This window comes from Numida meleagris, chromosome 2 (assembly GCF_002078875.1).
Source record: "Numida meleagris isolate 19003 breed g44 Domestic line chromosome 2, NumMel1.0, whole genome shotgun sequence".
Classification (NCBI taxonomy): Eukaryota; Metazoa; Chordata; class Aves; order Galliformes; family Numididae; genus Numida; species Numida meleagris.
The window spans coordinates 125,024,754-125,046,469 of record NC_034410.1 but is presented as its reverse complement, the minus strand read 5'-3'; the positions used below and the strand labels follow the sequence as shown (position 1 = coordinate 125,046,469).

The 21,716-nt window shown below is 41.0% G+C and overlaps 1 protein-coding gene across 1 annotated transcript; it reads right to left on the bottom strand.

The window, feature by feature from the left end:
- On the bottom strand, positions 1,331 to 21,309 carry NDUFAF6 (NADH:ubiquinone oxidoreductase complex assembly factor 6). The gene is made up of 9 exons (XM_021387646.1): positions 20,979 to 21,309; positions 18,085 to 18,184; positions 17,063 to 17,185; positions 12,711 to 12,767; positions 11,132 to 11,234; positions 9,410 to 9,543; positions 7,839 to 7,940; positions 4,722 to 4,778; positions 1,331 to 4,211 (listed from the first exon to the last, which is right to left on the bottom strand). The coding sequence occupies exons 1-9, from the start codon at positions 21,149 to 21,151 to the stop codon at positions 4,083 to 4,085; spliced, it is 978 nt and encodes a 325-aa protein (XP_021243321.1). The 5' UTR covers positions 21,152 to 21,309; the 3' UTR covers positions 1,331 to 4,082.

Here is a 21,716-nt window from a genome sequence, read left to right as displayed (position 1 = left end):
CTCATTTAATTTTATGCTTATTTAAGCATGGCAATCTAAATAGCCATGGATGCTCTAAACCCCAGTGTTTTGCTCCGCCTGAGGTAACTAAAGGAGGTGTGAAATTACAAAATCTAAGCTTTCACGCTTCAGCCTTAACTGATTACATGCAGTAATAAGTCAAGAAACAGCATCTAAATACACTCTGGTACAACTAAACACGTGCTCTGAATTTTTAACAGTTTGGAGGGGTTTGTTTTGTTTTGTTTCTTAAACTATGAACTGAGCGAAGTCCAAACAATCTCCCCACTCTGGCCCCAACGTTTTGGCTTTGATTCCCCAGAGTACTGTGATGCTAATTTAATACAAGGACAAGTCAATTAGAGCAAAAGTAAAGAAAATGTAAAGTTCGAACAGTCTGAATAGGACAGAGTTGCGCTCAGCATAGGACACACAGGGCAAAATCATCCTCAGCTCAGGCTGCAGTACACAGATAGCTGCTCCCAGATCTTATAAGCACATTACACATGAGCAGCTACCATTTACAAGTTGCCTTCCGCTGCCAACTTGCAAAAGAAAGATCTCAACTGCTTATTATTGCACAATTAAGAGTTTCACAGTTGGCAGTCAGCCACGTTTTTAAAAAATCTGCACTTAGAGCAAGATTCAGAGGCTGAAAAAAGGGAGAAATGCTTGGGAAATTAGGACAGGTGTAAATTTTTAGAACATGCAACTGCTATCAGAATATAGAATACACATTCTGAGAACAGAAAACACATTCGGCATAAAGCTAAATCCTTCTGTAAGTATACCTTTGTAGTTCAGGTCTTAACCTGGCATGAGAACAACATGAAAAGAAAATCCTCATTATTTTGGCATAGATTACTCATAATCATCTAAATGGCTCCTCTCTTATCTTCCTTTGAAAAACATGAAGACGAATGCAAAAGAGGAAGGCTGTGTAGCACCAGAGAGGATCAAAATAAGACCCAAATATTCACATGCTAAGTTCTGAAGGTCTGAGAGAAGCGGGTGCAGTCCAGTGGATGTAAATCTCAAATGTGATGGAGATTTTTTTTATTTTTCCTTGAAATCTTTTGTTTGTTCTTACTCAGGCTAAGCCAGAAACAAACTCAACTGCAAGATCATCAGTCAAGTGATGTCTGATGACAATTTCTGTTTGTTCAGCACTTTTGACTCCAGTTTTTACATAGCGCAGATAAGATACAAACTGTTACAAGAACAGTACAATTACTATGTTTTAGGATCTTAAACCTGCAAGTCTAAGTGGAAGGAGACTCTGAACACTCCAGTGAGCTACTCCGAAAAGAAAGATGAAAACACAATTCAATGCTTAACCAAAAGAAAACAAGACTTTAATGATCAAATAGATGCACAAAACACGTAAGGCAACTGAGCATACCAGCAGCTAGACTGCTGCTTAACAAGAGCTAAATTAATTAAACGATTCAATTAGGCATGGAAATTATTTTCAGACATGTAATTAGCAGCTAGCAACACGCTAGTTTTCTTCTGATATGAACTACTAGTAGGTTAACATCACTGTAAGAAGGTATTTTGACAGATCCAACAAAAAAAGCAGAAGTAGGAGGATTTATTTTTTGTAGGATGCAGAATTACAAATTATCAGAACTGATGAGCAGAATTTCTCCCGTGCCACCAATGGGTATGAAGAAATAAAATGGGATAGTACTAGTGAAAGCACGCATACTACAGCTACCTTGTGTGACAGGTGTTTAATGCTCCCATTCACAACCCAGCTTCTAAGGGCCGAATTTGGCACAACCATCCAGGAAAGAAAACTGTTCCTTGAAGGATACAAATGAGACACCAGCTGCTTGTTCAGGCAGCCTCCTGTCACTTGCATTTCAAACTGTTTTACTTTCTGAGGTCACTCACAAATCTCTTGTGACTGAAATCGTAACTTGAATTTGGTTACTCCATATCTTGTTTACTAATTCACTGATAAGTTCCTCTCACCACGCTTACCATTTACTGCATCACACGGTTTCTTTTTCACATTAGAACGGATCAGTCTTTCCACCGCTTCCTTTGTAAGCACATTGTCAACATTTCTTCCACTTCAACACCAAAGCAAAGCACTGGCCTTGCGGCTTGGAAGCAAGCTATCACTGTAGCAACTCAATGCACTTGTTATACTGCATGTTTTTTTTCTTCTTTTCCTCCTCCTCCATAGACACTGAGTTACTGTACTAAGTTCCTGCCAAAAGTTAACTTTACAGGAGAGTGATTCCATTTGAAAGGAAAAACGGGGCTGCTTCTATTGTCCTGACTCAGCACGCTAGGAACAAAACGAGGACCAACTGCAGAAAGAGACATTTGTAATGCTTTCTCCAGAACATAAACAGAGTGAACGTGCAGCTGGCCTGGTAGTAGCAACAGAGCTTAAGCCTTTGCTCTTAACTTGGCAGGAAGAGCTGTGGTGCCTGCAGTGGAAGAGAGTATTTTCTTTTTGCCAGACTCCTCTGCCCGATTCAAGAACAGCAACGCTGAGATACAGCAGCTGACCTGAGAAGTGGACAGAGCCAGTTAAGATTTTACTTTCAGAAAATAGTCCAGTGGACTCTTGAGCCAGTATATGCAGATTTTTATTTGTGACTATTACACTTCTAGTACCAAAAGCAAGACGATGAGCTGAACAAATTCAAAGAGAAATGTTTTACTCAGGCATAGGAAACTGCAGAATTAACTAAGATCTATGTCACAAACCAACTTCAAACATATATAACAAAACCACTGAATGAAGGATTTAACGTTGGGTTCCTGAGACTTCCACCACACTAGCACATTCTGTGGTTAAAAAAGCCACCAATCTTGCTCTCGGAAATGTGCTACGTAGCATTGTACACTAAAATACAGGATGCTGTTATACAACCAAGCATCTGGGGGGATTAATTCTGATGAAAAAAAAGTATCTAGGATAAAAGCTATTTAATAGAACGAGGATGATGGCAGAGGAGACTACGGGATCTGTGCAACTGAATCAAGCCAGATGTTAGGAAGTATTATTCCTCCAAAAAACAAGTCAAGCAAGTGTTTTGCACTTAAAGCTTGATCTTAAGAGATGCTGAGTACAAAGCTCCCTGTAATTCTCCACCAAAAAACAGAGCAGTACATTTGCAGAGAGGGAGGACTAAAATGACCCGGCACGTTCAAGAATATATTTCTTAAGAGTACTAAAGAGAAAGAATTCAGTGAAGCCACACAGGAGGGCGTCCTGAGAGACACAGCGAATGTGAATAAACGGGCACTCGGACCCACACGGCAGTGACAGCTGTGGCTGATAACGGAGAGAGGAAGGAGCAGGAGGAAGACAATGCCAAGCTCACAGCACAGTGAAAGTATCTGGCTGAGTTAGAAATAAAAACCGTGTAAGAATTCTCCTTATCTGCTGTAAAGCTATCCTCCTACTGCCTAGAGTTACTTCAAAGTTCAACCTCAACATGCAGTTAAATAATTTCTCTGCTACAGCTCTGACTGATTTTACCATCTTGAAGTGCTACATAAACACTCGATAATTAAGAAAGCTGAAGCTTTTCCTGACAGTTTTCTTACATCCAAATATATGTGGTCATTCGTTCAACTACGAAGCATCATATTGCAAAAAGTTTGCTCTTTGCCCTAAATAGAATTGCTTAGCTAATATACAATATATTTGCTGAAACAGCTTCGCTGCTTTGGGGCACAAAGGTTTTTTTTGGTGTTGTTTTTTTTTTGTCATTAATGTGTAAACTGTTAGAAGTATCCATTAGTACAGAATTTATCCAAGAAAAACTCTATCATAGTGCTGTTACTACAAGGAAAGAGACAAGGGAAGTCATCTCAGACAAGGACAGATGACTTGGCAGACACGTGAAGCAGAGATATCAGCCTCGTATTCCAAGAACAAACTTAACTACTGCCAGCAAGCTGACAGCTACAGTTCATGCACATCCGCTACTTCCCATGAACAGCAGTTTCTACAGTTTGCAGAAGTGTGAAGTCAGACACTTAACCATTCTACCAAGTTAAGACACTAAAGAGAAAAAACACAGCAATCTAAACTTCATATTAAGACAATTTTAATATGTTTTTTTCCAAGTTCTAATATATAAATACAACGGTAATAGTGTATTCCTCTTTTGTAAGCTTGGATGAAATATATTGAAGTCCATTTTCCGTATGTTATATAAATAATCATCTAAAGCAACCTAGAAAAGAAAAAAAAAGGCTCAGTCCATATGGTGATAATAATTGGGCATTAAATTTAAAAAGTGATACATGAAACCAGATTAGAACTGCAAAAAGACTTGATAGTACGTCTGTTTCAGGAAGTGTAGTGTAACCATCACATTCCAACAAAACACAAAAGGCAACTTTTGAGAAAGGAAGCATTATCTTTCACAAGACCAACCAGAAAATTATAAAAACAGACAAGATTATGGCCCCTTGCATTAGAAAGCTGCTCTATGAGCACAGGCACCATTGGAGAAATCACGTAGTTAAAGAAAAGAGTGAAAGTTTTGCTCAAACAGTGAGGTTCCTCAGTAGTGCATATACTAACAGAAGTTTTAGATACTACATTTGCCCCACAGACACATAAAGTATTAGTTAACAATTTTAATTAATTAATTTAAGCTTAATTCGATCCTCTACTCTTTACAAACGTACTAGCACAAAAGCGAGGTCACCATGTCAACAGTACATGCTATCACACCCACCGTATAGTAAAAAGCAGGATATGCCTCCACAGGAACTTTCTTATTGAAAGATCTAGCCTGAAAGTAAAGGGGATAAGATGGGAAGGAAGTAAAAAAAAAAAAAGGACTTATCAGAAGAGTTTAACATTTCAGACTAAACATAAAGTACTATACATAGTGTTTAGAGCCAACAGAATGCATTATTCTCTGACATACTGAAACTATTGCTTTTCATTATGGGTAAGCCAGCACCATCCCTCACTGTATACAGAAGTAATTATGCAAAAAGTGCATTATGTTGGGAGATCCCTCCTAGAATTCTTTAACCTTTTGACAACCTTGCATTTTGCATAATAATAATAATAAAACAATGTAAATTAGCATCCCTCATTCCTACAAAGTTCCAAGTTGCATCTGTTTTAATAAATACAGCGTAACAATTTCTTCCATATCAAATAATTCTTTGCATCCCAAGAGACAGAATCGACAGACCAGAAAAGCATTTCTCTGAGTGGATCTTTTTGGGCCAGTCTTACCATCAGTTCCAGAAATTCAATTATGCTCCGTTTATACTCATGGGACTCTGCAAGTACCTCAGTGCCTCAGGCCCTCAGTGTCTATGTGTGAACAGCCTAAGCAAAACCATGGCTGAATCAGCTCTACAGTTTAAATGCACATACAGCTCAGCAGATCTTCCCGTGGGGATTATTTATAAATTCAGAATCCCTCCTCGTTTCATCTTTTCTTACATGCTAAAACAAACAGAAATACTCTTCATAAATAGTGATGAGTATTTATGAATCTGTGTTAGTTTTCCACGGACCCTCCCAGAAAACTGAGAAAATGTGGCTGAAACTTGAGGAGAGAAATACAGTGAATCTTTTCAAAACTCTAAGATGAAATTAATGTGTATGCATATAAAAGGAAAATTACCTTCCCTGATCTAGCTTACTATTGTTATTTGTGAGATGAAAGGAAAAAAGTAATCTTGCTTGATCATCTTAACTCAGAATGGGTCTGCACGATTGCCACTTAGAAAGCACCCTATCTTCCCTGGCAAATTGATGTACCATAATTGAAACAAAGGCAAAAGGCCAAAAGGAGACCTCCTGGAAAAATGCAGGAGATAGTACTTAAGAGAAAGATAGTGAACAAGTAAAGACTGCTAATACATTTCAAAGGGTGTGTGGGACTGACACAGCGCCTTAATCATGTGCTTTCATTCTGATAAAACACAACATTCCTAAAGAAAACTGCAGTCTTCACTGTCTTCTTTTGCCCTCTGCTGGTCAGCAGCCACAGGATCAAAAAGAGCTGACCATGCTTCAGAAACTTCCCTCGCAAGATTAAGTGCCGTTTTACTCCAATACACTTTACATAATATCCCTGAGACTTACTTAGCATTTTGAGATTGTTTCTTCTGACTGTGAAACAGGCATAATAACTGTCATCCTTATCCTCCAAGGCATGTGTGGCTCATGTAAATTCTGCGACTGTTAAAACCTCTGCAGCTTTAAGCTTCACCACTCCCTATTATTCCAAACAAGTCAGAGGGCGAGTGGTTGAGAGCACCCTTAAGCAAAACAAAATGGCAGTTTTATACAGAACAGATGCATCGAAAGGCACTAGCCCACTACATTTACCTGATGTCCTGAAATATCATCCATTAGGGGAAAAAGTACCTTTATCCTTGCATTAACAAAGACTATCTGATTACTAAGGAGGCTAACACCCTATTATTACTGCCTCTTAATGCCAATTAATAAATACACACAGCCCGTTCTCTATGCCTGCTGTCACTGATTTGAGGCGTCACAGGCCAAACTCTTAGCATTTTTGTAATGACAACTGCAACCCAAGAGGTTTCATGCCCTGTGCGCTACAGGTAGGAGAGCAGGGAGGGGAAAAAAAAGAGGTTTCTGCTTGAGCGTCAAAGCGGGCAGTTGTGACCTTCCACTTTCTTTGCCTCTGTTTCCCGCTGCTCAATTAACAGCTTCCTTCAGAACGGGAGAACAAAAACTGAGACGTGAGGTGAAACAGCACGAAGAGGAATACCCCTACTATAAATTATAAACAGTCTGTATTAAAAATAAAGCCTGAAGCTGCGCATTTTTGACCCCTAAAAGCTAATCAGCTAATCAACAACTCAGAACGAACCAGGGATACCTTATTTTACTTTCAGAAAAATGAAAATGAAGAAGGGTTCTCCTGCCTATACTGCAGAAAATACTTTGTGACTATGGCTAACACTGTAATTGAGGATTACATTTGTGATGTAAATGCAGAGAATTCCAACATTTCCTTACTTTGAAGCAGTGTTTTCTCAGACTTCCTGTATTGGATGTGATGCTCCAAGTACACATGTACATGGACTGCTGACATAAGAAACTCTTTACAGTGCTTCTCACAAGTCTTATTTTCCAGATAAAGGCAGACATAACAATGCATTGCTGATTAATTTTGTTTTTTGCATTACATTCTGAGTATAGCTAAAATAAGAGCATTTATTTAAAAAAAAAAAAAAAAAAAGACTGTGCAGGTCTTCAGAATTCATTCTTTTCTGCTCCAAGCAAGAAGCATCCTTCCTAATGCGCTTGGCTGTGAGCCAGAAAAGAAACAAACAGAAAACACATTTCCCAACACAATTCTGAGCAGGTCTGGTCATGCTGAGGAATGAATTCCCCCCTGCCATACACTAACCAGCACTTGGAGCCAAAATGCCCTGCTCTCCTGCTGTGCTGTGAGGTACCATATGTGCAAGTGCTTCCTATGGTGCTGATGCCACTCTGGCACATTCTTGCACTTATAATAGTCTCCTCGAAGTTTCTCTCCCAGTAAGAAGCCTTTTAGGCAGTATTTATACGTATGCAACTGCACCTGGTTGTGAGAAAACGGCCTCCTGTACCTACAGATAAATATATTCATAAATAATAAAATTCATACAGAAGTAGCTGTAAAATACTTAAAAAGTTTGGATTCTTTTTCTTTAAATTTACACTTCTCTCAAAGTAATTTAGGTTAAAATATCTGAAATAAAGTATGCAGCTATAAGATTTCTAACAACACATTCACGGTGCTTTGTAAAGGATAGCATCAACTATGTTTATCAGAAGAAGAGAAAGGAGGAAGGAATCTCACGTGTTCTAGGTGAATATGGGCCTGGCTGGCGATGTCATAAATTACATCTCTTACATTCTTCTCTTGCTTGCATCTTATGAAATCCTCTTGTGAAACTCCATGCTAGACACAGGAAGGAAAAGCAAAAAGTAAAAAACTCTCAACAAATTTCACAATTCCATTTTAGCTTTTGTCAGTTACTTGGAAAAAAATTCAAGAGAATAAAAAGAACATTTGAAACTGACTCTCTCTACATAGACTTGTTCCCTAAAGACGCGGTGGTCAGACAGATAACCATGTTAGACTTTAAAGTTTCGGGAAGTCAGATCAACTTAAACATAACCCAAAAAACAGTAGTAAGCATAACAAAGCCTGCAACAGTTAACAAAGAAGCCATTTTTTCCCTGGGATTGGCGATCCTGGGTTTCCAAAAGAAAAAAAAAATTTAAAAAAGCATTCTCTGACTACAGTAACCAGAGGAAGACAGAATACAGTCTGTCCAGAATTGCACCAGTTTCCTGTTCTTCTCAACAACATTCAGACGTGAAAACTGTATAAAGGTAGGCAAGTGAGCTTCACAGGAGGTACAAGTTCAAGTACAACTCTGCAATACTTGCCTGCCGCTGAAATGCTTGCACGATGCTCAGTCTGCACAGAAGGGACACAAGCTGTTTGCCAGTCTCCTGATCTTTAACTATGCAGTTTCACTGTACAACACCTTCCACAGCAGGGATGACTGTGAATTTTCAGATTATAACTGAAAACCTAAAAAACTTGGACAGTCTCACACACTATTCAGTCCCAGAAGGGCTGAAAGCAGGGAGCAGCTTCTTCCGGCAGTCCCATAAACCTGTCCTACATTAGTGTCTGTGCCTTTTGCAGACTACTCAAGTGACTAAACTTCAAATCAAAACTTTCAATTGTACTGAAATTATATACAGAAAAAACTACCACAAGTCCCTTAAGCATCACCGTAATTACATAAATTTTGCTCAAGCATAAAAAGAACAGCATTAACATTTAAAAACACAGACTGGAAACAAAGGAGTAACTGCTGTCATGACTACAGATCACATAAATGAAAAAATATGAGCTTTATTTCCAGTTTACCCAAATTGCAAGAGCTACTAAGTTTCAATACAAACGAGGCATACAGTTCAAATTGGAGAACTACATACCATCTCATACAGCAATAAATGGAATGTATGCTTACAGCTATCAATTGTGTAAGACCAAAAAAAGAAAGAAAGGAACACCGGAATATTTTTTAAAAGGTAACATAAAGAGAAACTTGAGAAGACTGCTCAGAAGTCCCTACATATACACTACTAGATTTAAGAAAAGATTAGAAAATGGGGAAACAAAAAAAAACAAACCGGTGTTTCATGAAGGTCATTCCTCTCACCTTCCAAAAGATATAAAACCATTGCATCACTGGGCTGCAGCAGAAACCATTGCATCAAGAAATTAAAAAAAAATAAAAATAAAAAAGTGTGCTGTTTCTGTGCTAATAAGGTATGAACTCCTATCTAGTGCTGAGAGATGCAGTTAGAAACTACATTGTTCAATTCCAGGTAACTTGTTTCTCTTACCAACATACAAATGTCCATGGGCAGAAAGACCTTTCGTCTTGTACAATGATACGGAGTAGCTCTCAAGCAGGTAACTATGCCCTGTGCTTTCCCAATGTGACTGGCTGCGTGGTCAGCGTGGATGTCCCTCACACCTGAAATGGCAGAAATAGTACATTATACTGTCAGGCCTTTTGAAGTCTTCTCTGATGTGTACTACAGTCATATTTATGGAAAGCTAACAAGTGTACCGATGCATTACAGAACTGCTTACGTTCATAACCTGCCTTGAGACCTCATCTCAGAGGCACAAAGCAGTAGGGAATTCACTGATTCCTGTTCAGATACTACCCATTGCTACAGAGCCGCTTACACTGGTATATCTTCTTTCAGGACAGCAACATTCCAAGGACTGTTTTCCCTGCCAGAGAAATCATTCAAGTGTGAGATTCCTGACAAGCATTAATGCTCACAGCGTGATTTCATCCATTAGCTGCAGCTGATTCAGCAGTGTCCTGAAGCCAAGGAGAATGGCCGTATGCTTCCCCCCACTGTACCCATATGTTCATGGGTAATGAGATAGCAGCATGGTAAACTGGGTCAGATCACCAGTACAGCTAACTTTGGCTCCTGCCTGTCCACTAACTGAGACAAGAGGATGTTGAGTGGGGTAGAGCAGCACCATCCTTCTTTGTGGCAAGACCATATAGTATTGGCTTATACTGATCACAAGGCTGAACTAGGATAAAATGAAAATTTAAAAGAAAACTAAAATTCACAAAAGTTCTAACAGAAGCAACATTCCACAAAGACAGAAATGGGGTTACAGGATCAATGAGCCTACTTGACATCTGGAAATGATACTGAGTATAGCAGATTCACTGCCCAAGCCTTGCATGGGTCTCAGCCCTTTCGAAATAGTGTATACAGGCAGACTACACTGAGTTATTTTGGCAATGGCAGTAGAAAGCAGACTTTGGAAGACAAGTTTACAAGTCAAAATGAGCCTGACAAGAAAAGTAACCCAAAATCGGTAGAATGAAGCATCACTACTACAAGGAAAGGTACACACAAACTGGAGATGGCAGGAGTAAAGAAGCTAAAAAAGCACAAGAAATTCAGCAAACAAAACTAGGTCCGTGTAGTCTAGAAAAGACTGCTGATGGGAAACAGCTAGCCTACGTTCAATTAACTTCACCATTTGTGGAAGAAAACAGGATAATTGTTTAATGTATAGTGAAAGAGATTCTTGCTTAGATATTTAGTTAAATTGGCATATTTAAGAGAAGGTAAACATGACAGGAGGCCACACAGAAAATCTGGAGTCCCCACTACAGACTTTTAAAAACAGGATCATCTTGCTTGCATCAGAAGTGACCCATGCACCCTTCAGTATTAAAGACATTTCTCAGCATGAAAGGCATTGCAGTCCTACATTTCTACAGTCAGAAGTTCAGAAAGACACTCGCAAGATTTCACCAAATCCCCACTGAGAAAGCAAATATCAGAGGTTAAGATGTGGGTACTTCATTTCCTCCTGAGAAGAATGTGCTCTTTCTACTCTTCTTTTTTTCTCCTCTTTCAAACTCAGCTTTGACATTCAGAAGAAATCTAACGTGACAACTTCTACTGAAATGAAAATTGGGTGGAAAAACTGTTGGTTTTTCTTTTTTGAAACAATGATAAATATCATACCAGTATGAATGAGTCATCAGCGAAATCTAAAAATGGGAAAGCACCTACCCAGCATTTCCAATGTGAGGTACAAGAGAGCACTCTGAGTGTTCTCAGCATACGTTTCAAGCTCCTGGATGTTACGGTATGCTCTATCATCCAAATTCTTCTCCTGTAATTTGAACACAGAACTTCAGTAAAAGGTAAGTATAATTGCTATTCGTGCTAGCTATTTGTTCAGATTAGCCTAATCCACTATTAGAAAGGAAAGATAAAATTAAGAGATATAAAAGGAACGTACATTCAGATAGAAACAGGCACTGAAACCCATAGCAACTCTACCATAAGTAAGTACATACAACTGCAACCAAGTCTGGTGACCGTAGCGATTATAATAGCTTGCAATGACAAATCAAAATTTTTCAGAAAAAAAAATGATACAGCCAATAGGAAGCATTTTATTGTATTCTTACACTACCAAGTTGCCAATTTTAATGCTTTATTAGCAACTGAAGAATGGAAAATAAACAGGAATATATACTTTAGAACATGCACACAAAGCAAGAAAAAAAAAATCAATCCATCACACACGAGTTTCAAAGTCATATTGAAAACACTCCCCAAAATAGAATTTCTGCCATCATTCTTCCTGTCCTAGTGGCTTTTGTGGCTAAAATCTACCAGTTTTAAATATTAAAACTCCCAAGTCTTTCATAGCAACGACACTGAAAGTAATTGACTATCAGTTTGCTCGGAGTGTAACTTCATGAGATACCAGCTTCAGCAGCAAAGCTACTTCAAGGAGTTCCTGCCCATAGTCTTGCCCTCGTGTCAGAGTTGGTAGCAATATCACTGCACCCGTGAAATTCTTCCTCATTTTTTCCTCCTAGAAGGTGGGTATTTTTAAGTTCATCTTATTTTACAGCCCTGACTTCGAGCACAGCTTAAGCACACGAGAGAAATGCAGCAAAGTATGGCAGAAAATTCAGACAGATTATTCCAATTTTGAGGTTTTAGATCCATGACTCATCACAAGATAAGGCAATCTAGGGGCAAAACTGATATGGTAATATAAGAGGTGAAAAAGAGTAAAAAGATGCCAACAGCAGGACTGGAATGGCATAAAAAGAGACCAGGTACAAGGTCTGCTTCTTACATATCCTCATTTCCATTTCTATTAAAATGTAGCTTTCCAGAATTTTTAACAGTTGTGTATGGAGACCTTACTATTTAATCTCACCAGACAGGACTTCTCTCAGTTACAAACAGAAAGGCCAAGTGTAACTCACAGTGGATTACCACTAGAGGCAACTACTTCAAATCAGAAACTAAGGTCTGCAATATAAAAACGTGAGCACAGATACACTAGTTCTCAGAGCAGGGAACAAAAAAGATGCAGACTCACAAGCTCTCCTTTAAATTCTAAAGGGATTCTATTATCTTTTTGGCCAAAAAGGGCAGAAATAGTGAGTAAGAACATCAAGGGAGAGTTAAATGAAAATACAGAAGTGTTCTTCTCAGGAGAAATACCACTGTCTGAAAAAGATGAATTACTTAACCTTTTGTTTTTACACACAAACACATAAAATTATGGGGAAGACGACTAATATGACTGAAAGCAATGAGACATTGAATGGTAAATACTTACTCTTTCATCAATAATCTTCGTGAACCACATTTTAGACAGGTTATGCCTCTTAACAGCCTGAAAATCATTTTAAAAAAACTTGATGTTAATGTATAAAAAATGATGGCAATATTGCATTACGACACTTGAAAGCTATTTTTGATACTGCTTTTCATACAAGGACCATATTCTTTGGGTTGAATCAAAGTGGTAAGTTAGCAGAAAATGAGAATCTTCTAATATAAAAACTGTCTAACTGCCATTTGCTATGAGTTGTTATTACACACAAAAAATGAAACCTTAGGCATCAAATCAATTAACTAAAAACATTTATGTAACAAAATAAGCACTGTATTGAATATTACAGTTTGGGGATTTGTTTGCTTGCTTTTATTAAAGCATTTCATGTTCACACATCTGTCTTTTGGCTCTTAACTCGTACTTGACTTGCTTACTGCAACTCTTCACTCTATCAACTTATCTTCAACCCTCTTACTTACATAGATGCATCCATACATGCACACAAAGGCACATATACTCCTTCAAACCCACGTGAATTTTGCAGACCACACTGTCAATAAGACTATAATCATACTTCTAAATATTTACAAACAAAACTTATGGAGCAGGTTTCTCATAATTTTCACCCTTACAGTTCACTATCTACATCCTTACGTGCATTACAACTGCAAGTGTTTTTTCAAGGTTTGATAAAACTAGGTCTTATTGCTGATTCAACAAATTGTGCTTTGAGGAAGCACCAGGTATGCAAAAAAGTGAATTCCAAGTTACATCTACACAACAGTTTGGCTTCTCACTCATTCATCTGAGGCGTGAGCTGGCAAATAAAGTCCTTGAAACAGCCACAGAAGCTCAAGAGTTAAAGTGTTACACCAAGCTCTGCTGAATTACCCTACTTACGCATTACATCCGTTTTAAGCTACTGTCATTCAAGTGTTCTCTTTTTTCAAATTCTCTCATTTTCCACAGAAATGAATGGAGAACTGGACTTCACTTTTCATTGGTTCAAAATGGACATGCATGTAAGAACAAAGAGATTGGCTGCCACCTAAATTTATCTTACAGTCACCAAGAGTTGAGCCATTCATAGTTGTAGAAATATTTTTACAGACTATTTATATACTTTACTCGCACATGCAACTCTCAGAATCCAAATTTGAGTATTCTGGAATACAGAATACAGTGCTCTGCAGCAGTCAGAGGTACCAGAGCTCCCAGAAATACTTTCAGAATTCTTCCCAACACTTTACTTCAGAACCTGTTCTGTTTGGACCGTCTCCTATCGGTCTCTCTGAAGAGAAGTCACATGTAAGGCCAAATCTTACTACACAGGCAGGCCAATTCTTTCTTCCACTTCAAAAACAATTTTCTGTGTGAGAAAGGGGTACGACTGGCAGCCAGAGCCGTCAGAAAGGGCTGTAATTTATATCTGAATTATGTTTGTTGAAAGTCAATCTTTAGCTAACAAACATTTCTGCCCTACATTGATACACACATAAGCAGCCTGAAATTAAAAGCAGCACAAAGAATACATACAATCATATCCAAAACCAACTTGTACCTCATCTATTCACACAATTAAAAGTGAGGATATTTTCAGAAACAAAAATAAACTACACAAAAGCAAGTTCCTCCTTGGAAAGGAGACAAGCATTTGGGGAGAAAACGATCCTGTTTCTGGGCGGTTTGCCATACGCTGAAACAGAAACAAGGAAAAAAAAATTCAAAGGCACAGACGGATTGACGCGCAGAACTATCAATATTACACTATAATGTTTGTGTTAAAGATGAAGCTAGGGCGATATTTTAATTCCCATAATTCTGCAGAAAGGCTTGCAACATTTGCCAGCCTACGTTCTAACTGTACGGACTCTGTTGTGGCTATGACATACACTTTGTAAGAGCTAAAGATACCCCTGAATAGCTCTGTTCTTCCTTAAAGTGACTAAATAACAGGTGTTCTTCCTTTATTTTACTTCTTGGCTTCACCTGTGTTTTCTCTTAGTTAAATGAACAGCATCTTGTCTAAATCCAATTTTAACCCACGTGTTGACAGACAGGAACAAATGTTCACTTATGCTTTATTTCACACTTGAAGGAAGAACAACCAGGGACAGGCCACAGTTTCAGCACTGTCAACACTCATTCGAAGAGGATTTGGAAAGAACTCATTTTTGAGGCCTCAGAGGTGCCACAGAGAACTAAACAAGTTAAAACGCTCCAGTCCCACAAGTGCATTGTTCCACCCCGGCACTACAGTGGTCATCAGGGATTTTTAATGCAAACAAAGCAAATGAATACTAGGATGAAGACTCCATATTTGTCTGGTGGCTTTTCAGCTGCTCCATGCAGCTAACTACCTACAGGATCTACGTTAACTGTATTCAGCTACGGAGACCTAGACACACTGCAGCTCTTCCTGTCCAGGAGCCCAGAGATCCCCAGTTTAAATACAAGTTCCGATCTTCTAGAAGCCTTACAGCAGGTGCTTTTTTGAAAGGTTCTAAGACTTGACGTGGCCTGTGGCCCTACAGCACCACACAGAGCTTCCATCTCTGAAGAAATTAAACTCAACACGACTCCGAAAATCTGATCCTCTAGCTCTGAAGTTCAAACTGCTTTGAATGGGAACGTGGTCTAGATGACAACCAGAGGCCCCTACTGATTAAATTATTCTGATTCTAAATCATCAAGGGGGGATCAATTTATAATGCCTTTAGTCATCTGATGAACTTCTCCATGGCAGTTCTGCTTAGAAATAAAAAATTTGCGCAAAAATTTCTTTCTTCAGCCATGACCAGAACAGATCAGTGGGTGTATTTCATGAGTAATGTTCTAGTGCCTGTAAGAATTCACATACGGGTGTCTTGGTAAAAATAAACTTTTCAGTTCACAAGTACATTTCCTGTTACTCAACGGACACAAAATCAGCGCACAGAATATCATATATAAATAGAAGTCATCAAACAACTCCTTAGCAAGGACAAAGGCTGTATCAAGATTTTCCCCATTATCCAGTAACTAGGTATGGTCTTGGGCTTTTCCTCATACACAATTTGTTAGATCAATCCCTGTGCTTTGTCTCCTGTCTTTTTGTAGAACTTGCTCTTCAGGAAAGACCAGCACTGGCTTGGGAAAGTTTATTCATACATTTGACAGTGGGATTGCATGCATGCTCAATAATCAGCCAACAGCAAATCCTTGTGGTGAGGTCAGCAAGCTGGAGGGAAGTGACAATCCAGGATGACCTCAACAGACTGAAGAGGTGGACCCATGCAAACCTCATGGAGTTCAAAAGGGCCAAGTAATAGGTCAAGCACATGGGTTGGGACAATCCCAAACACGATACTGATTGGGCAGAAAATGGATTGAGAACAACACTGCAGAGAAGGACTTGGGAGTTCTGGTCAACGAGAAGCTCAGCGCGAGCCAACAGTATTCACTCGTAGCCCAGAAAGCCAACTATATCCTGGGCTGTGTTAAAAGCAGCATGGCCAGCAGGGTGAGGGAGGTGACTGTCCTGCCCTACTCCAATATCATTAGGCCCCACATGCAGAACTGCATCCAGGCCTGGGACCCCAGCATAAGAAAGATGTGGAGCTGCTGGAGTGGGTTCGGAGGAGCCTATGAGGATGCTTTAAGGGCTGGAGCACCTCTCCTACCAAAAAAAGGCTGAGTGAGCTGGGCTTCTTCAGCCTAGAGAAGCAAAGTCTCCAGAGAGACATTACAGTGGCCTTGCAGTACATACAGGGAGCCTTACAGGAAAGATGGGGAGAGACTTTTTATCAGGGAAATGTAGTGACAGAACAAGAGGTAATGGTTTTAAATTAAAAGAGGGCAGATTTAGATTAGACATTAGGAAGAAATTCTCTACTGCAAGAGCAGTGAGGTGCTGGAAAAGGTTGCCCACAGAAGCTGAGGATGCCTCATCGCTCGAAGTGTCCAAGGCCAGGTTTAAGCAACCGGGTCTAGTGGGAGATGTGCCTGCACATAAGCAGTGGGGATGGAACTGGATCCCGCCCAACCAAAGCCATTCTGCAATTCTATGATTTCACCTGCTATCAACTTATCTTTAACACAATTCTATTCATCCTCCTAATCAGAAGAGAAAAAAAAGCAGTTGGTTCGCAGAAGCCCGACCCTTCAAGTAGGTCTTATCTAAATATCCTCCTTCTCTGATTCTATTCTGTGACTGAAGGTAGGAAGGTATCACACAGACATACACGCCCTTTACATTAACGGTTTTATATAAAATAATGCAGTTAACAATACAACACACAACATACAAAACATTGTTTCTCAGAGCAATATTTTCATCAAGTGAACTTCAGGATAACAAAGATGTATTTTACCCTCCACAGTGCTACAGCAACTGGCTGATGTGGTGGGTTATCACAGTATATATCTTCCACAGCTTTCCTCCAGAACTGCATTCGCATCAAACCTGTAGTCTTCTGAGTTATGGAGTCTTTAATCTGGAAAGAACACAACTGGAGTAAAATTCACAGTCTCCTTAAGGCACTTCAGTCTGTCTCTACTGAAAAGACAGACACAGGACATAGACTAACTCACTAGGGAAAGAGCTCAGTTCTCAATTTGTTTACTCCTAATGAAACTTATGACCGCTACAGAGAATAAATAAATAAAAAATAAAATCTTCACCACAACATGACTTTGGAACCCATAGAGTTTAAGTCCAGAACAACTCCCACCTTGGCATTCTTCTCAGGATAAGAAGCAGTGGTAACAGCAGTGAGGGAGGGAAGCACTACGGGTTGCCAGAAGCACAGCCCACAGAGACTTATCATGGGGTTTGCTGAGTAAGCACATCTGTTGGACTGCTCCCTTCTGGCAAGTGCCACCAACTTTTGTGCCTGCCCTAGCAGTTTCTGGCCAACCAGCAAAGGTGAGAGACTGCAGCCACTCCCAAACCACAAATCTCTAACTACAAACTTCCCTCTTAGCAGTTTTTCTTTTATTTAGTTTCTGCCAGCAACTGACTCCCTCATCCAAGCTTTTGATGGGCCTTTTACAGATAGGGGTTAGCTACACTTTTCTAATTCACTCAGAGCATTTGAAGCCAGGACACAGGTGCAGTCAAATAGCAGTACTATGGACCACAGCCCGTTATCACTTAATTCTGAAAATACAGAACATAAAGGAGAGTCATAAAATCTACACATACAAACAAAATAAATCGGGGGAGCCTATTTTCCAAAGGCCACTCAAAGCCAGAGGTTTGTACTGGCTTCTTTCATTGCCCTTTACAATATGAAAAGTTCTTCTCAGCAAAACACCAGCTACTTGTAAAATAACAGTTTCAAAACTCTAAATTACACGTTTCCAGAGATCACAAATAAATTTTAATACCTGCCTGAGCCAGTTCCACGTTGAAGGCTCTCAAGGCAAAAGCAGAGGTTCGAGATTCTGCAGGCAACAGCAGAGAACAGAGAAACCCTTCATAGTCTCGCTTTCTATAAAAGGATAAAAAAGAATGCATTTATTATTTATAGCTCAATGTAAATCAGGCATGCTATCGCTTAGTACAGGGCTCCTAAAATAGTAGCAGCAAGTTATAGTTCAAAAGTCCAACTTCTTGCAAAAGCAGCACCTTTTAAGTTTATTTTAAAATAAGGCAAGCTCTGAAAGGGAGGAGTGCAATCTAAACTCAAAATGTACCCCTCGAATCCAGATCTCAAGATATTTGGCTAAATGCGTGGAACATGCCTGTGGCAGAACTGCAAACACAAGCCAGGCTGTCTGACTTCCAGACTTCTATTCTAAACACGAAACCACATTTTGTTGAAAGATTGTGCTTTGGAGCTTGGCAGAAGAGCCTTGGATTAACCAGTAAATTTTGGTTTACTGACAACTACACTGAAAGTAGAAGAACTCCGGCACTTGTCGCCAATCTAAAGTGATATACTTTTGTTTGGCCGCTTGGGTGTGCCATTAAGTTAAATTAAGAACAATCAGAGCACAGAGAGAATGATTTTAAATTGCAAAACCAAACGTAGGTGTAACTACCAGAAACACTGGGTCACCTCAGAAATGCTAGCTTGCTTGATTTGAGCAGTATTTGTGTACTTTTGATAAGCTAGGAACACGATTCTTCAAGAGAACAAAAGCAGCAACTCCAAGTTATGCTTTGAGAATGGAGAAGTAAGCGTCAAGTTAAATATTTACTCATTTTTATGAAGTTTGTCCTCAAACATACTCCTATTTCTTTTGAATGTGAGCTTAAGATAGCAAAACCAAACCAAAACCGGGGTTAGTATTACGGTTGCTACTTTTAGCACAAAATGAAAAGGAAATGAAATTTAACAGCTGTTCTTACTCCCTAAAACACACAACAGCTAATGACTAACAAACACTCAGAGTTCTCATAATACTTGTGAAACTTGTGTTGGAGCCTGATGCAAAGCCACAAGCATCAACAACAAAAAAAGTCATTGCTGGATTTTAGCAGGCTTTCAGCCATATTCGTAATAAAGAACAAATGCATCAAACCTTTCTCGGTTAATATACTTCCTGCAAAGCATTATCAGCTCAAAACCTAGGAATTGTTTCTGAACAGACTGTAAAAATACCCAGTATTGTCCAAGCTGGGCAGAGCTGTGAGGTTTACACGTACCAAAAAGAAAGGTTTTACTGTAATAAATAAGCAAATAAATCAGAAAACTGTGAATTTTACACTGACAGTGCCCCCTTGAACACAACAGCAGAAAAGTGAACTTTCTGGAACCTTCAAATAAGCCTTGGTATGATAAAATTCAAATTGCAGCACTGTGTTCCACGCCAGCTCTCTTTGTGCATCAGGAAAGGAACGAAAGGGAACGACTGTAAGCCTGGTATCCAGTACTTCACCACTTTGCTCTCAAGTAAGTATAAGCTTACACATTAACCTACAGTAGGATAAGAATCAGGCTGTGGCCATTACTGGACATTAACCGTAATGAAAAGATGAATAGTCCTCAGAAGAATTTCTTCCACGCTATAAAACCAAACGATATCATCAGTTCATACATTTGTCTTCAGGAGCAGACACCATCAACAGCAGAAGACAAGAAAACATACCCAGTAGGGAAACGTGCTTTTATCAAACAGCTGCCAGCTACTTGTAGAAGACTTGCTTAATGGAAGAAGAAGTAGCTATGAAAAAGGCTATCTTGCATACTGCAAAAAAGTTGTGCATATCGGCATCAATAAAGCATAACTCTGTTGCTGTTCTTTCTAGTGTGTGGGAGACCCAACCCCAGCGCCAGAGAGCTGCTTGCACTGCCCAAAGCGATTTATGTCTGTCTGAACTGCATTAAAAGAGAAGTGGTCAGCAGGGAGAGGGAGGTGGTGGTCCCCCTCTACTCGGCTCTTGTGAGGCCCCATCTGGAGTACTGTGTCCAGGCCTGGGGGCACCAGCACAAGAAGGATGTGGAGCTCTTGGAACGAGTTCAGAGGAGGGCCACCAAGATGATCAGAGGGCTGGAGCACCTCTCCTATGAGGAAAGGTTGAGGGAACTGGACTTCTTTAGCCTGGAGAAGGCTCCGGGCAGACCTCATTGTGGCCTTCCAATGCTTGAAGGGAGCGTATAACAGGAGGGGGAATGATTGTTTGTGAGGGTAGATAGTGATAGGACAAGGGGGAATGGTTTTAAACTGAGACAGGGGAGATTTAGGTTAGATATTAGGAGGAAGTTTTTCACTCAGAGGGTGGTGACGCACTGGAACAGGTTGCCCAGGGAGGCTGTAGATGCCCCGTCCCTGGAGGCATTCCAGGCCAGGCTGGACGTGGCTCTGGGCAGCCTGCTCTAGTGGATGGCAACCCTGCACTCAGCAGGGGGATTGAGACTCGATGATCCTTGAGGTCCTTTTCAACCCAGGCCATTCTATGATTCTATAATTCTATGAACTCCTCGGTCTTTTCGTTTCCTCCCGACTGTTAAGATTTCCATGCAGTATATGAGCTACTATATGAACTGCTTCAAATCAGTGATGTCGAAAGCACAACCACGTTTCACGTCACTACTCTGAATGCCTGCGTATTTTTTATAAGTAGTCTTTTTACCGTTAAAAATAGGAAAAAAAAAAAAAAAAAAAACAACTTTTACATCCATCTTATCTTCTGTGACCGAGACCTAACCGCCTCCCGCAGCCCCAACCCCGAGCGGGCCGGGCCGGGCCGGGCCGCCCTCCCCGCGGTGCCCAGCGGCTCTCCCCACCCCCGAGGCGGGCTGGGCGCAGCGCGGCCCAGCCTCCCCGCGCAGCACTCACCGCAGCAGCTCGGCGCAGTACTGCGCTTCTCCACCGGGCTCCGGCCGGCTCCATCCCGCCGCCGCCGCCCTCCCGCCCCGCGGCCACGGTAGCCCGCCGCGGGCCCCCACCGCCCTCAGCAAACGAGGGCAGGACGCGGGCCGCAGCCCTCCCGCAGCCGTGGTGGCCGCCATGCTGCCCGCTGCACGGCGCCGCTCCGCCCCTGCCGTCAGTCAGCCCGAGCCCAGGGGGCGGCCCCTTCCTCACGCTGCGCCGGGGAGCGCACGGATCGAGCGGATCGGGGCCGGTAGGTGGCGCCCGAGAACGGGTGATGGCTGCGGCGGTGTTGCAGCACCGCGTGGCCTTTTGTTGTCCTGCAAATGGCCTCCGCTGTCGCGGTTTGAGCTGAACGCCCCTGCTCTTCGGAAACCCTGCACGGGGCCTCGCGCAGAGCGCCCACTAAGCCTGGACGAGCGAGGTGATGCAATCTCTTGTTGCAGCGGTCCCGAACTCCGACGGGCAGTATTCATGCACAGGCCACCGCCAGGCAATGCAGCCGTGGTACCACGCGTGGGATGAGGCTTCAGGGGAGACCTAGCGCTACACGAGCCAGCTGCTGTCCTAGCGTCCTCATAGAATGGCTGGGCTTGGAAGGGACCTGGAAGCCCAGCCAGATCCAGCCCCCTGCTGTGGGCAGGGCTGCTGCCGATCAGTGCCCAGAGCCCCAGCCAACCTGGCCTTCACCTGCAGTTATGGGGC